The sequence below is a fragment of the Pteropus vampyrus genome, unplaced genomic scaffold (assembly GCF_000151845.1).
Source record: "Pteropus vampyrus isolate Shadow unplaced genomic scaffold, Pvam_2.0 Scaffold86, whole genome shotgun sequence".
NCBI lineage: Eukaryota > Metazoa > Chordata > Mammalia > Chiroptera > Pteropodidae > Pteropus > Pteropus vampyrus.
In genome coordinates, this window is record NW_011888867.1 from 1,803,012 (window position 1) to 1,820,154 (window position 17,143).

The 17,143-nt window shown below is 48.1% G+C and overlaps 1 protein-coding gene across 3 annotated transcripts in view; it reads right to left on the minus strand.

The window, feature by feature from the left end:
* Positions 1-6: 6 nt before the first annotated feature.
* Positions 7-17,143, minus strand: part of TMEM51 (transmembrane protein 51) — a 47,366-nt gene continuing 30,229 nt past the window's right edge. For 2 of the 3 annotated variants that reach the window (XM_023532603.1, XM_011363510.2), the window contains exons 2-5: positions 9,907-9,980; positions 5,706-6,200; positions 2,893-2,939; positions 7-590 (exon numbers count right to left, since the gene is read on the minus strand). In XM_023532603.1, coding sequence (XP_023388371.1) covers positions 182-590; positions 2,893-2,939; positions 5,706-5,996 — 747 coding nt within the window. In that variant the 5' untranslated portion in view covers positions 5,997-6,200; positions 9,907-9,980 and the 3' untranslated portion in view covers positions 7-181. Of the gene's footprint in view, positions 591-2,892; positions 3,468-5,705; positions 6,201-9,906; positions 9,981-17,143 lie in introns of those variants that run through there. The other variant, XM_011363512.2, reaches the window with a different exon arrangement.

Below are 17,143 nucleotides of genomic sequence, written 5' to 3' on the forward strand. Positions count from 1 at the left end.
ACCTGCTACATGAAGTTCTGTGAATGTGAATCACCGCCAAATCACAGGACTCCCCTGCCCCCACCCAAGTTGCTAAGCATACATCTGGCCCCTCGCTTCTCAACTGTGGCTGGAGTGGCATCACTGGGGTCTGTTGGTGCAGAGGGTGAGTGACAAGAGGGAACACGCTAGAGAAGGACCATCAGTCAGGTGGCCGGGTATTGGGGGCCTTCTCCTGGACTTCGTTGTACTGTGGCGGGGGAGTCAAAGGCTCGATGGAGGGAGGGGGGACATTTTTGTCCGAGAGGTTGATCCTAAAGTCTTTGAGGTGAAGTTTTTCAGATTTAATCCTTCGAACTTTCAGTGGTTTTAGGTGTTTGGCCAACTTGGAGTTCTGCCTACTGGGTGGATTCCCCGAGCTGCCTTCCACGTCGGCCCTGGCTGTCGTGGGGGTTGTCTCGTCAAGCCCCGTCAAGGACTCATAGGAAGGGAGAGAGATGCTCATCCTCGGGCTCTGGTCTGGTTCCCTGGTTTCTGAGAAGTTTGTGTTCATCACTTCCTCGTAACTGGGGACGTAGTACCTCGAGGAGGCTTCTTCCTCCTCTTCTTGGCTGCAAGACAACAAGCAGACACGGAGGGTTAGCAGATGCTCAGTCGCTTAAAACCACAAATAGATGGACTCTAAATCCCATGTTGGCACTGGGTCTACATACGCCAGGCCTGTAAACAAGAAATGGGTCCAAGAAGTAATACAAGCTAACACTTCAGCTGTTTGCTATGAGCTGGGCACTGTTCTGAGACCTTTACAGCAGTCCCCACCTTTGTGGCACCAAGGACCAGTGCTCCTATGAAAATCGAATACCTGATGATCTGAGGTGGAGCTGAGGCGGTGATGCTAACACTGGGGAGCGGCTGCAAATACAGATGAAGCTTAGCTTGCTCTCCTGCGGCTCACCTCCTGCTGTGCGGCCCGGTTCCTAACAGGCCAAAGAACGGTCCCTGTCTGCGGTCTAGGGGTTGGGGACCCCTGCTTTAGCACATATGAACCAATTTCATCTTCCTAATAACACTATGAGTTAGGTACTATTATGATACCCATTTTATGGATAGGAAAACTGATACATGGAAGGTACCTGATTTAGTCATACCTTTAGGAAGCAGGAGGGCAGGAAATGAATGTCACATTCTCCATTAGTACACTGTATTATCTGTGTGTTAACCCCCCTCCCCCCGCCTTTAAACATTACATTTAACAAACAACAGGCAAAGTAGGCTATTGTGATGCCCAGCTGGTCCTTTGGCCAAAGGCAACATAAATATGCAAGAAATAGCTGCCAATTTGAAGCAAAATGGTTGTCTCCAGGTAGAAGGAATATCTGAATATAAACTTGATATGTATTTCAAATTTTTCTGTGGTTTTATCTTCCAGGTTCATTATTAAGACTCAAAGAACAGGTCAGGTGCTCAGCCTTACTCTCATTGAACTGTTGAAAGAGAAAACCCAAAAGTCAGGGTGTTTTTTTTAATCCTTTTATAGGGAGTAATGTCAATAGCCATTTTCCAGGTCCCTACATTTGAACCTGTGGGTTGATAATGACCAACATCGGAAACCTCACTGCTTGTCTGGGTTTTCTTCTCATCTCCTTTAGGAATGAATTTGTGTGTGCTCATGGCTGGGGCAAGTAATATGGGTGACACTTTTATCCTTCTTTGTCCTTCTATCTTTCAAGTTTTCTAGAATGTGCATGATTATCTCTTGTAATCAGACAGTCGGTTTAATTTTTCCAGAACAAAAACGACTACCCTCCCACTATAAAGGTAAGACATACTTATACAACATTCAAACAACACAGGAAAATCTAACAAAGAAAATAAAAACATCCCAAATCCTTCCACCCAGAGATAACCACTGTTAACATTCTGCTGAACACCTTTCCAGATCCTTCCCTAATTCCACAGCCACAACATTTGGTGCGATCAGGACCTTAACCAAAGATGCTGTGCTACCGCCTCTTTTTCACCATGTGGAGGACGGGGTCCCACGTCAGCAAACAGAGATCAGAAATGACGGCGCAGAAGGCTACTGAAGGGCACGTCATACTGTAGCTCGATTGATGGGCATGTAGGTTGTTTCTCAGGTTTTGCTATGCTAAGCAATGCTCTGATAAGCACGTGGGTACAAACCCCTTTGCACCTGTGCTATCATCTCCCAAGGATAAGCTCTTAGGACTAGAATCGATAGGTACACACATCTTTGACACTGCTTCTTACTGTGAAACTCCCCTTAAGAACGGTTGTGGCAATCGGCATTCCATCAGAAACCCACTTCCTCACAACCCTCCAACGCCAGGCTCTATCTATCTTGGCCAACACGAGAGGCAAAGAATAATGAGGACTTCTGTGTGCTTGCGTTTTGTGACTAATGAGGCTGAACATCAATTGTCTGGATGTCTAGGAAATGCTTGCTTGTCTCCTCTGTCCATTTTCCTACTGGCGCGTTCATCTTTCATATTCGTTTGCGAGGGCTCTTTCTATGACAGGGATGTCAAACTTTACCATATGTTTCCCGATATATCATTTATCTTTTAAATTTGTGGCAAATAGAACACTGCTTTCCAACCTTTTCTACTCAAAGCGGATACACACAGCATGCTAGGACAAGCAGCCAGTCTGGCCGCTTCCCTGGGGGATGTCGAAATCTGTATAGCCTTAATCCATTCATACCATATGATCTGGGAAACTCTGGGATAGGAGTATAAAGTTATTTATAAAATGATGAACCGATTTACAGAGCCTTAAGAGGAGAGAGTGGGAAGGAAAGCTTTCTAGATCACAATATTCTCCTCACTGGACCCTGTGAGTGTGTGCACGTGTGTCCAGGCCCCGGTCTGGGGCGTGTCGGCCAGTCCTCACCTGTCTTCCTCCTGGGCTTGCGGCTCGGCCCCCGGCGGGTGCTGGATGTGCGCCATCTCCTCGCCTTGCCGCCGCTTCCTCTGGTCGCGGACGTTTAGGCAGATGGAGAGCAGCAGCAGCATCACCCCGGCCCCGACCAGCACGTAGGCTACGGAGAAGGTCTTGCTCTTCAGAATGCCGCTGCCTATCTCCGTCTTGTTCCCCTGAGCTGTCGGCTTCTCGGCGGCACTGAACCCGGGTACCAGGTTCCACATGGCCATGATGATGCCGAGGACCAGCATCCCCAGGCCGATGGCGGTCAGTGCATAGTGCGAGCCGTTGGTCTTAGACTGGGCCATCTTGCCCACAAGCAGCAGGGCCAGGCCCGGCTCAAAGAAAGAAAATAAATAAATAGAAAGCCGCAGTAGCCACGACAACAAAAACCCCTTGAGCACACTGAACGGGATCCCGAGCGCTATACTGAAAAAACCAGCAGCCACGCTCTCAGGGATGGCTTCCTTCAAATGAGAGGCGTTCCGGGCGGACAGCTGCAGCCGAGGGGTCTGAAAGGGAAGCAGAAAGAGGAGGGAGGAAAATCAGCTCCGATTGAAGACGCTTTTGTGAACACGGCGGTTGTGCTCTTGGAGGAGTTAGAAGCAGCACTCGGGCTTGGCTTGCCTTTGATGCATTCCAGATGCCTTACGAGCTCCTGCTCCTTCTCTGAGCCTGCAGAAGGGAGGCTGACCCGCCTACCTCCACCCGAAAGGGAAAAGCCAGACCTTTCTCTGCAGGAAGCCACAAAGGTCAGGGCTCCAGGTTGTTAAAAGGCATTGTGGAATTTAATGAAGTGCAGTAAAACCTCAGCTCTCACTGGGTACGGCGAGGAGCGTGAATGATGGCACGCATGAGCCGTGATCAATAACCGTAACAGAATCACCTGGGCGGCAAGCAGTAGTCAATGATGTGACTCCATCCAGACAGCCTACTGCGGTCTTCACCACCCTCAATGGCTCCCCGTTCCCCGCAGCTGAAGATCCAGTCTCTTTAGAATGAGGGTCAGGGCTGAGCTGACCTGGTCCTGCCCCTCCCACATCTCACCTCACCCTTCTTTGCACACCCCCTCCACCATTTCTGCACTTCTCTGATCACCCCAGCTCAGCTGCTCTTCTCTGTGCTCCCACAAGCCCCCAGCAACTACTGTGGCAAGTGTGTCTCTCTTCCCGCGACCAACATCTTCCTCGCCTCTGTGCCTGGAACGTGGCAGGGATTCAAACGCGTCTGCTGCATCAATTGAATGAAATGAATAGAGGCCACACGAAGCCAGCCTGCAAAGTCCTCATCTTTGCTGCTGTGCCCACTGGGTGATAAACTCTCTTCCATGAAGCAGTTCAGAGACCTCGTGCTAAAGGGAGCAGCCAGCCATCCTGGGATTCCGTAACCATCTGTTGGCCGCTGGTGGCGTGAGAGAGAGGAGCAAGCCGCCTGAAAGGTGTAGCCTAGAACACTTCCAGGGGCCAAGAGGACAAGCAAGCAATGCTCTTTGCTGACCACTCCTCAATATATTATTCCCACAACAGTGGCCTTTGCAGAACAGCAAAAGTTTACAGACGTTTAAATGAGTCAAATCCTTTTTTTAAATTCTGCATTCTTTCCCATCTTTTCAAAAGGACGGCTAACAGCAGCTGCTTGAAATCCAATGAAAAATATTCTAAAAATATTTGGGATAACATCCTTTATCAGCTTGAAGTCAGTTCCTTTTTATCCCTCAACCTAATTCTTGTACATCTGCTAAGCAGTGTTATAGGCACTTAGAGAAACACTGGCGAGCAAGTTAAGGGTTAGTGGGGCTTCCAGGACAGCAGAAAACCAGTCTACAAAAAATAACAATAAAGTGGGAAGAAAGTAAAGGAACTGTGCAATTAAACAGCCGGGTACCCTACCTTGGGCTAGAGGGCGTACGGAAAGTCTCTGAGAAAGAGAAGCCCCACTGGCATAGTAGGGCCTACACCTGAATACTCTGCATCGTGCGTGTGCCTGTATATGCACTGTGTGCACATATGTGCATAGGTTTGCATGTGTACAGGTGTATGAACATGTATGTGTATGCATGCATGTGCACATGTGCATACATGAGCATGCATGCGTGTGGCATGCAGAGCACAGGGATCCTGCTGCAGACAGTCACTGTAAGCTCGAGGGCATTTGTTTCTCACATTATCATTCATGGCAGTGAATGGAGGGACGAGGGGCTCGGCAGCCCTAGAAATGCAGTGGTTCTGCCAGACAGATCTGAGACAAGCCAGAGGTGAAGAGCTCAGGGGTGGAGAGATGTGGCCAGAAGCAGGAGATGAAAAAGCCACGTACTGAGCACCTAAGGGCCCAACAGGTAGGCCTCATACTTGGGAGGGTGATGGTGTGTTTATTAAACCAGTGATTTGGGCCACTTTAACACCCTCCACCCCATTAATTTTCAATTCCAGTTTCGCTTTACCCTGTCAGTGAGTAAAACAGGTCCCAGATGAGGGTCACAGGCAGAGATGAAAATGTCAGGATCCATACATTTTTGGTCTGTTAATTTGTCAATGACTGAAAACAGGTGAAAATACCCAGTGCAGGTCAGTGTGGGGATGGGCAATTTCATACAATATTTCTGGGTGGCAAATTTTGGAATTGGTCAAAAGTTTAAAAAATCTTTATATCCTTTGGCTCTGTAGTTCCAAATTCTAAGAATTATGTAAGGATATTCATCATAGCTTTATGATGGTGAGAAACTAGAAACTACTTAAATAGCAATAATCTGGATCTGGTTAAATAAAATATGGTCCATGCAGGATGTGCGCCATCTCCTCGCCTTGCCGCCGCTTCCTCTGGTCGCGGACGTTTAGGCAGATGGAGAGCAGCAGCAGCATCACCCCGGCCCCGACCAGCACGTAGGCTACGGAGAAGGTCTTGCTCTTCAGAATGCCGCTGCCTATCTCCGTCTTGTTCCCCTGAGCTGTCGGCTTCTCGGCGGCACTGAACCCGGGTACCAGGTTCCACATGGCCATGATGATGCCGAGGACCAGCATCCCCAGGCCGATGGCGGTCAGTGCATAGTGCGAGCCGTTGGTCTTAGACTGGGCCATCTTGCCCACAAGCAGCAGGGCCAGGCCCGGCTCAAAGAAAGAAAATAAATAAATAGAAAGCCGCAGTAGCCACGACAACAAAAACCCCTTGAGCACACTGAACGGGATCCCGAGCGCTATACTGAAAAAACCAGCAGCCACGCTCTCAGGGATGGCTTCCTTCAAATGAGAGGCGTTCCGGGCGGACAGCTGCAGCCGAGGGGTCTGAAAGGGAAGCAGAAAGAGGAGGGAGGAAAATCAGCTCCGATTGAAGACGCTTTTGTGAACACGGCGGTTGTGCTCTTGGAGGAGTTAGAAGCAGCACTCGGGCTTGGCTTGCCTTTGATGCATTCCAGATGCCTTACGAGCTCCTGCTCCTTCTCTGAGCCTGCAGAAGGGAGGCTGACCCGCCTACCTCCACCCGAAAGGGAAAAGCCAGACCTTTCTCTGCAGGAAGCCACAAAGGTCAGGGCTCCAGGTTGTTAAAAGGCATTGTGGAATTTAATGAAGTGCAGTAAAACCTCAGCTCTCACTGGGTACGGCGAGGAGCGTGAATGATGGCACGCATGAGCCGTGATCAATAACCGTAACAGAATCACCTGGGCGGCAAGCAGTAGTCAATGATGTGACTCCATCCAGACAGCCTACTGCGGTCTTCACCACCCTCAATGGCTCCCCGTTCCCCGCAGCTGAAGATCCAGTCTCTTTAGAATGAGGGTCAGGGCTGAGCTGACCTGGTCCTGCCCCTCCCACATCTCACCTCACCCTTCTTTGCACACCCCCTCCACCATTTCTGCACTTCTCTGATCACCCCAGCTCAGCTGCTCTTCTCTGTGCTCCCACAAGCCCCCAGCAACTACTGTGGCAAGTGTGTCTCTCTTCCCGCGACCAACATCTTCCTCGCCTCTGTGCCTGGAACGTGGCAGGGATTCAAACGCGTCTGCTGCATCAATTGAATGAAATGAATAGAGGCCACACGAAGCCAGCCTGCAAAGTCCTCATCTTTGCTGCTGTGCCCACTGGGTGATAAACTCTCTTCCATGAAGCAGTTCAGAGACCTCGTGCTAAAGGGAGCAGCCAGCCATCCTGGGATTCCGTAACCATCTGTTGGCCGCTGGTGGCGTGAGAGAGAGGAGCAAGCCGCCTGAAAGGTGTAGCCTAGAACACTTCCAGGGGCCAAGAGGACAAGCAAGCAATGCTCTTTGCTGACCACTCCTCAATATATTATTCCCACAACAGTGGCCTTTGCAGAACAGCAAAAGTTTACAGACGTTTAAATGAGCCAAATCCTTTTTTTAAATTCTGCATTCTTTCCCATCTTTTCAAAAGGACGGCTAACAGCAGCTGCTTGAAATCCAATGAAAAATATTCTAAAAATATTTGGGATAACATCCTTTATCAGCTTGAAGTCAGTTCCTTTTTATCCCTCAACCTAATTCTTGTACATCTGCTAAGCAGTGTTATAGGCACTTAGAGAAACACTGGCGAGCAAGTTAAGGGTTAGTGGGGCTTCCAGGACAGCAGAAAACCAGTCTACAAAAAATAACAATAAAGTGGGAAGAAAGTAAAGGAACTGTGCAATTAAACAGCCGGGTACCCTACCTTGGGCTAGAGGGCGTACGGAAAGTCTCTGAGAAAGAGAAGCCCCACTGGCATAGTAGGGCCTACACCTGAATACTCTGCATCGTGCGTGTGCCTGTATATGCACTGTGTGCACATATGTGCATAGGTTTGCATGTGTACAGGTGTATGAACATGTATGTGTATGCATGCATGTGCACATGTGCATACATGAGCATGCATGCGTGTGGCATGCAGAGCACAGGGATCCTGCTGCAGACAGTCACTGTAAGCTCGAGGGCATTTGTTTCTCACATTATCATTCATGGCAGTGAATGGAGGGACGAGGGGCTCGGCAGCCCTAGAAATGCAGTGGTTCTGCCAGACAGATCTGAGACAAGCCAGAGGTGAAGAGCTCAGGGGTGGAGAGATGTGGCCAGAAGCAGGAGATGAAAAAGCCACGTACTGAGCACCTAAGGGCCCAACAGGTAGGCCTCATACTTGGGAGGGTGATGGTGTGTTTATTAAACCAGTGATTTGGGCCACTTTAACACCCTCCACCCCATTAATTTTCAATTCAAGTTTCGCTTTACCCTGTCAGTGAGTAAAACAGGTCCCAGATGAGGGTTACAGGCAGAGATGAAAATGTCAGGATCCATACATTTTTGGTCTGTTAATTTGTCAATGACTGAAAACAGGTGAAAATACCCAGTGCAGGTCAGTGTGGGGATGGGCAATTTCATACAATATTTCTGGATGGCAAATTTTGGAATTTTGGGTCAAAAGTTTAAAAAATCTTTATATCCTTTGGCTCTGTAGTTCCAAATTCTAAGAATTATGTAAGGATATTCATCATAGCTTTATGATGGTGAGAAACTAGAAACTACTTAAATAGCAATAATCTGGATCTGGTTAAATAAAATATGGTCCATGCACTGATTAAATTATTGTCTCAAAGCAGCCAATGATACATTTTAAAGTCAAACAACAAGGTTAAAAAAATAAACAGTACGTCCAGCATGATACGAATTCAAGAAAATTCTATACACAAATATGCATATATGTATATATAGAAAAAAAGACTAGATGATCCTACTTATGATAAAAAGACAATATGTTTTAATATATACAAACATATGTGTAAAAGTCCCAGACAACGGGACGGAGGGTGCTTGGGAAGTGTACCATTTATTCTATTTCTGTATTTTGAATTTTTTACAATCAGAATGTATTTTTGCAAGGCAACATAGCTTGGTAGTTAAGCATGAACTCTGGAGCCACGCTGCCTGGGCTCAGAACCTCACTCTGTACCTTCCTAGCTGTGCGACCTTGGACAAGTTACTTAACCTCTCCGGGCCTGAGTTTCTGCAGTGGTAGAATGGAGATTAAAGCTCTCCAGTACTCACTTCGTAGGGGAGATATGATAAGTAAACACACATAAAGTACCCAGAACAGTATGTGACCAACACGCAGTAAGTTCTTCCAGAAAGGTCTGTTATTAAATATTATTTAAAGCCTGCATTCTCAATGGGGTGACATCACCCACAAGGGAAAAACTTGGTTCTTGGGGATGGTGTAATAATTTCAAATATCACAGTGGTTTGTGGCCCTCCACAGTCCATAAACAGACATACGATATTAAAATTTCGTGGGTGGGAGTGGGGGAGCATTACAAAAAGAGTGTCTATAAAGAAAGACTCCTTAGGGATGATAATGGGAAAAAGAGGTTGAGAAACACTAATTTATGTATTATACTAAATTTCGAAACACTCGGATCATATGTAGCATGATGTTTTCAGTTATTTTCTCTGTGTGATGTAATTAGAATGATTTTTCCTTTCTTTTTCTTACTGGGAGAATAAGAATTGAGAAACAGAAGTGCGCACGTGCTGCTTTTAGAAAGAGAAAATGAGATCAAGGTCGTCGTTTTTTGGGGGAGTTCACAGCAGGGTTATGTGTCCAGTGGTAGCTTAAAATTGTTTGTCAGTTCCACCCTCCCCTCTGGAGACCAGACCTCAATGGGTTCCTTGGGGGATGTGAAAAACCACCTCCCTAGGTGCAGCTGGGGGCTATTTATCTTGTTTCTGGCTTGTTGACTCAGTTATATTTAGTACGGCGTTCTTTCCCTTTGAAAAATATGGAAAGAAGCTAATTTTGTGCTTAGAGGATTTGGACCGCATAACTTCCAACATGTTCCCAAAGCAGAGCCGCCTTAGTGGGCAGCCTGAGGTCCCAGCTCGGCCAGAGTCACCGCTGGACCCGGAGTTGGACCCATCATGGCTCATGTTCAAGGCAGCCCTAAGAGAGAAGTGAGTGAGCCTGTGCCTGGGTTTTCAAGAAAAATTGTTAACCAGAGAAGAGAGGCACCTACCTATTGTTACCTGGGGGGCTCAAGGAAGGCTTGAGAATGACTCTTCATGCTAAAATCTTGAGTTACGGACTCATCTGTAAAAAACCAGAAACACAATTTTCTAAGTATGCTGTGACCATTCTGATTTGAGGTGCTCATGGGGGAGGTGTGAGTTTTGTTTGTTTTTCTGGGGGTACAGCATGGGTTGGAGTAGGAGTACATGCAAGGAAGCTTGCATCAAAAGAAGCCAAAAAAAAAAAAAAAGATTCTGTACCAAAAAAGTGGGGTTGCAGAAGGGTGACAATATGGTGGCTACATTTACCAAACCTTTCCATGGTTTTATCCATCTTACTCAAGTGCCCCAGCGGATAAGAGAAAACACTCCCTCAGGTCATTTTATGAGGCGTGTATAACATTGATACTAAAACCAAAACCAAAACAAAACAAAACAAAACAAACAAACAAAAAAACAAAACGAGGCGAGGAAGAAAAATAACAGAGCAATCCGATCCACCAGTACAGACACAAAAATCCTAAATGAAATATCAGCAAATAGAATCTAACAATGTTTTTGTTTGTTTGTTTGTTTGTTTGTTTTAAAGATAATACATCACAATGAAGTTTGGCTTACCCCAGCATTGTAGGGTCGGTTCACCATTAGAAAATCAAATAATGTCACGTTCCAAGAGAAAGGAAAAGCCATAACAGTGTTACCCAGCAGAGTACTATGCAGCAGTGAAAATGAATAAACCGCAGTTATCCACACCAGTGTGGACTATTCTAACACAGGTGACCTTGAACAGAAAAGCAAATTGCAGAAGAACACACGCGGCAAGTTTCCATTTATACGAAGTTCAAAACCACGCAGAACTGAACAATGTATTGGTCTATTTTTGTAATATTGGGAAGAAATACACAGATTATACACTAAAATTCAGGATAATAGTCACTTCCCTGTAGGAGAAATGGTGTTGGGGAGGACAGTGAAGGGCACATGGCCGTTTATTCATTATATTATTCCTTAAACTTCACATCTCTTACATATACTCTTTGGACTGGCTGAAATATTTTGTAATAGGAATTTCCAGGAATGTAACAGGTACCTAATAACTATTTGCAGAATGAATGAATGACTATCTGGCAAGTTAAAAAGTTTAACTAATGTCCCATGTCAATTAGGGGAAATTCTTGGTTTCATGGTTGGCATCGAGGGAGAGAGGATTAGGTAGAACTAACTCTCAGGAGTACCTGTATACTGAAATCTTATATCTGTAGGCAAATGATTTGCCAGCAACATGGGCAAGGGGCCCAGATTAAATGCGATTTCCATTCTGACCTTGGAAGGTGACTCTTTCACTATTCCCTGGTGGGGTTTGAGGTTTCAGCCGTTTCCCCATCTTCCCAGGTAGAAGTCGGCAGGAGGGTGAGGGCCCCGAGCTCGCTCCTCCGACCTGGGCAGCTCTCTCTTTGCTCCCGCACACATCTTTGGGACAGGGGAGGGGCTATGCTCTGGGGAAGTTGGCCACAGCCCTGGGCATCAGAGTCCTCCACCTGGCTGAGAACTGAGTGGGTCATCCACACTTGGATTGGTATTTCTAATATAAAGACAATGATTTAAATAAAATCGAACAACAGAAAGCAGCACTGCTGTGGCTGAACAGAGCAAAGGGTCTCAAAATGTTGACGGTCAAGCCTTCCCTTGGCTCCCTCCCATTGAATCCCAGAAATCTTATAGAACAGAGTTTGGAAACCAGGGGTCTGATCTAGACTCTTGCACGGCCTTTGAGCTCTGTCCTGTGGCCCTAGAAGGCACAGTTCCAGAAGCGTCCAGCCCAGCCGGCTTAAGTGGGAGGAGATCTCGGCAGTCAGAGGTGTCCAGCCCCCACGACAAAGCGGCTCCTTGACCATTCTCCCCATGCCCCAAGCTTTCCCTGCCAAGCTGCCTAACTGGGAAAGGGATCCCGGGCTCCTTTCACAGGGAACCCGGCCACGCCACATTCCCATCACAAAGGAAGGATTCAGTGGGGCCCCCTCGGCCAAGTTTCAGCTCACAATCACTTTTGTCATGGAGAGCCAGTCCCATGCAGTGGGGAGGGGGCGGGGCCAGGAAGAAAGGCTCTGAGCTGCTGCTGGTGTCCCGCCAGGGAGTTTCAGGCCACTTCCCCAAGAGCCAAGGTCAAAAGGCGTCGGGTTCCTGTTCTATCGTTCCTGTTCTATCGGAACAGGTTCTTGTAGATCGTGCACTCAGGAAAAATACCGAGCACTGTGCGAATGAGTCATAGAGGCAGAAGAGAGGTGAAGAGGGCTGAGCCAGAGACGGCTGATGGGAGGAAGGAAAAGAAGGATGTTCAGTAGCCTGCAAGGCAGAGTAGTGATTGAATATAGTAGGAACAGGACAGTCACACACCACACAACGTTTCCGTCAGTGACAGACCACCTACGATGGTGGTCCCATAAGATTACAACGGAGCTGAATTTTCTGTAAGAAATGGATGGATATGTGATTCAGAAAGGTTCCTTCCCCCCACCCCCCGACAGGAGCAGCATCTATGAGCTTGGCAACAGAGTCCCTCCACTCACAGCGCCTCAGTTTTGAGTGCACAGGTGCCAGCCCGGTCAGTCACCACTGACCTATTTCAGCACAAAGGAGCCTGTCCCCCAGCGCTACGTATTCAGAGGGTGCTGCAGCCCTCCCTGGTCCGGCCTGGTGGTCTTCAGAGTACAGTGCTGTAAATTCGTTGCTGAGGACCTAAGATCCTGTACAGGGACACAGGTCCACAGGAGCGACCTCAACAAGTATTAAAGTGCCACTGTCACTTTAGTAAAGGCTTTCGGTGGCAGTGCGAAGCCAGCCTGTCCCTGAACTTTGAAAATATTTTCAGGTTGTAATGGTGTAAAACATAGACATGCCAGAGAGAGTCCTCTGTGCCAGATGGGGTCGGTGGGACCGGAAATGAATTTCCAAAGTCAGAATATTGAGTCCTCGCTTCTGCCTGTGTTAAACAGCCTTTTTTTTTTTTTCCCACATAAACACCACAAAGTTTCTTAATCCATCGCTCCCACATGCAGTGGCCAAACCCACGTTGCCATGACAACCCCCCATGTTCTTCTTTATCTCCATCTCCATTTCTAATTCCTACTGATCCTCGGGCCACCTTTACTCCCTCCCGACACTTACTATGGAGGTGATCTGTGCCTCACCCATCCAGTTTCTCCTCGATATTTCCGATCAGTCCAGCCCACATCCCTGTTCATGGAGCAGCATTGACGGCGTCGATGTTCTATTCCTGACTCTGTCAGAAGACGGGGGGCAGGCGGGGGAAGGGGGCTTGTGGGACAGCGTTTATACGTCTTCAGGGGCGTACAGCGACGTCTCAGGCCTTCACACCCGCTCACCCTCACTCACGACTCCCCCAGAGCAGCTTCCAGTCCTGCCAGCTCCATTCACGGTGAGTGCCCTGTACAGGTGTGCCGTTTATATCTTTCATACCATATTTTTACTCTACCTTTTCCATATTTGATGTTTAGACATACAAATACCGTTACGTGACAGTTGCCTACAGCATTAAATACAGTGACACTCTGTGCAGGCTTGTAGCCAGGAGCAACAGGCTGGACCATACAGCCCAGGTGTGCGGTAGGCTGTGCCACCTGGATTTGTGTAAGTGTGCTCTGTAATGTTCGCACAACGACGAAGTTGCCTAGCAACGCATTTCTCAGAACGTACGCCCGTTGTTAAGTGACACGTGGCTGTAACAGGAGCACTAGCAGTAGCAGTAATGCGATCAGCAGTCACCGAGACCGTGAACCCTTCATAAACTCATCCAATGGCTCTTCAACGGGCGAGTAGCTCCACTATCTCTGAGTCTCACGACTATCTCTGAGTCTCCACTATCTCTGGGTCATACGGCTGTGAGCACAGAGTCAGGATTCACAATCGAACCAGCTGGCTTCGAAGCCCTCCTCCAGTCCTTTGCACCACACCAGCTCCCACAAGGTCAAGCCCATGGGCCAGCAATGAACATCACACAGTTTATCCTTGGAAATATTACACCACAAAAGCATGAGGGGTGACAGGTATGGATTTCTTTTAAAATGGCTTTTTAAAGAATTTGATTCCAACAATTCCTGGGCCCCTACTGTGTGCCGGGGTTTTGAGAGGACACACAGATGTGTGAGGCATGCTTTCACAGTACAGCAGGAGGACAGGTGACTCTTCCTCATGGAAGGAAGGTCAACATCAGGGTAACAAGGAACATGTATTGAATGCCACCTCTGCTGGGCCATCTGTTGAGCTCCTTCCAGGCATAATCATTTAATAGTCATTAGTTCTCTTTTATAGAGAAGGACTCTGGGGTTCAGAGAGTAATTTGCCCAAGGTCACACAGCTAGTACAAGGCAGGGATAAAATACGTCTGATTCTAAAACCCATGCTTTTAACCACTAAGCAGCACGGATAAAGTGCTGCACAGATAAGGAGCCTACAGAAATTTTATTTGAAGGGTTGGGTGAAGGAAGATAAAGTAGCAGCTTTGCAGGGCTTTGAGGCAAATGGAAACTTTCCTTGGGCGGAGTTTGGAGGGAGGAGGAGATTAAGGTAGTCCAGGAGAAGGGGTTCGCCTGAGAAATAGCAGAGACATGGAATTAAAGATGTCTCCCAGAATACACCACTTCTTGCAGAGAAAAGAGGCAGCTCTCCCTCCCCAACAGAAAACATGAGAGAAACTGATAAGACCTAACATCCCCAGATTGCTTGCTAATCCATTTAAGCACTGGAGAAACTGAGGAAGACAAATTCATCCTGAAGACTCCGGGAGCCATAAACAGAAAGAGCAAGTCAACAAATCAGGTGTCTTTGGGAGCTTGAGGCGGTGCCTTTCTCTAAGGAGGTGGCTGGCGTGTTACTCTATTAAGAACGCTGGCACCGGAGATCCAGTCTTGACGTTCTAGCTACATTCGATATTTCTCGGGAAATGTGACATCTCTGTGTGTCCCACTGCCAGTATAGTCTGGAGCTTGTGGGTGCAGGGCAGCAGCCAGAGCTCCTGTCACTATCGACTCAAAGCGATTCTGATACCTTGATCCTTCTCCAGGCTCTGGGATGAACCACCAATGGACTTTCAGCCTCTCAGCACCCAGCCAGCAGCGGAAATATCTGCTATCATTGCTTGGACGCTGACTGCATGCTGGGCTCACGCTAAGTGCTTTGAAAGGGTTAATTAGCTCATTGATTCTGCCACGCTGGCAGGTACCATTATCCTCACCTTTGTCCACATTATCACTGAATACACTGAGGCACAGAGAGGTTGAGAAACTTGCCCCAGGTCTCACAGCTAATAAGCAGTGGTCCAGTACACAAAGTCTTGTTCAGATCTTCCTCATCCCCCAGGCAACAGAAAACCGGCCTTTCAGCCAAACGTAACTAAAATTAAGGCAGGGCTAATCCCGATGATTGAGGCTGGCCCTACGGTCCCACCAGTGAGCCTACTACCGTCTGGGCACGAGGAGAAAGTCCAAGTGAGATGGCACAGCTGGCCTTCCTGGCACTTCTGAGGCTCAGCCCCGAGTCCGGGGAGGCAGGAGTTGAGGCTGGAGCGTACCCAACTCTTGATCTGTTCGCTGGGGGCCCACCAGGCTCCCGTGACCCTGGGTACCATCTGGACACAGCACTTGTCCTTGTCAGCAGGCTGTTTGGACACTAACTTCATTTATTCGGTTTCTCCTTTCCCAAGAGGCATTTTGCAGCAAAAAGTAAAGGAGGGCAGAGAGGAGAACTTCTGAAGTTGGGGGGCCGTGGAGGGTGTCTGTGAGTCTCGACTCCAGGCGGGGTGTGGGGGCAGGTGGGGAGGGGGGAACCAAAGGACAGCAGGCCTGCCTGGTAGCTTCCAGGGTCAGCAATGCTGAAAAAGCAATGAGCGAAGGCATGAAGGGTGTCACCCAGTGCCTGGCGGGAGGAAGTGCTCTAAATATGTTAGCTGTCATTTACGGAACTGGGGAGGCAGGTGAGCAACCATCCATCATGAAAGGCGCCTGGAAGCGGTGAGGGGCTAATTGAAGGCCATGCACATTGGGGGCGGAGAAGAATCTGAGGTCCGGCTCGGAGATATTTGCCACTCACCACCCCGTGTTTCTCAGATTTGGGAAAAGGCATGTGGTAAGCTGAATAATGGTCCCCAAAGATATCTAGATCCTAATCCCTGGTATTAAGACTGCTACCTTCTATGGCAAAGGGACTTTTCAGGCGTAATTAAATTAAGGATCTTGAGATGAGATTAGCTAGGGTTACTGAGGTGGGTCCAATTATTATCATAAGTGTCCTTATAATAGGGAACAAAAAGGCCAAAGGAGGAAGTAGGAGATCATCGATGGAAGCGAGAGGCTGGCACGATGAGGGGACACAAACCAAGGAATGCAGGTGGCCCTAGAGCTAGAAAAGACAAGGACATAGATTTTCCCCTAGAGCCTCCGAGAGGAACCGGCCTTGCTGACCTGCTGACTTTAGCCTATAAAACTCACTGTGGACTTCTGACCCCCAGAACTTCAAGAGAATAAATCTATGTTGTTTTCAGCTACCAAGTTTGGGGTCATTTGTTAGAGGAAACGAATACAGGCAACGTTCATTCACGTTCACACCTTTCTGTGGCACCTGCCAACCCTCAGACTGTTCATTTACTCAACGATCGGTTTCGTGGGGCCCAGTTCTTGAATCCCGATAAAACCAATCACTTGGTGAATTTTGCACCCAAGCTGGAGGGAGGCTGGGCACCGCGTTTATATTTTAACCCGGGATTCTGTGCGTGAGCCAAATCTTGTACTTGATCTGACTTAGCCGGGATAAAAAACTGTGACACAAGGCATGAACTCTCAGGCTTGTATCCACAGGCACTCCACCTTCCCCCGGGGCTCAAAACCACCTTCCTAAGCCCTTAGGACAAAACGAGCCAGACATTTATTTTATGTGGTCCTGACATGGGTGCGGGTATTCTTAGCCAAAACTACAGGTGTGTCGAGGAGACAGACAGACCTCTGCAGGCCGATGGATCTGGCAGCAGCCCGGCCCTCCTCCCTGTTCCCAGGCCGTTAGCGGACCGGCCCTGATTCTGGAGATTAGGATGCAGTTTGAGAAAGTTTATCCTGCCCATATCTGGACATTTTCTGTTTTAGCCACGGTGGCGGGGACGCCACAGAAGTGGCTCCCAAACCTTCTGCCAAGAGCCCTTCTGGATGGAACACAGCTGACTCTGCCTGGCCTTGCCCC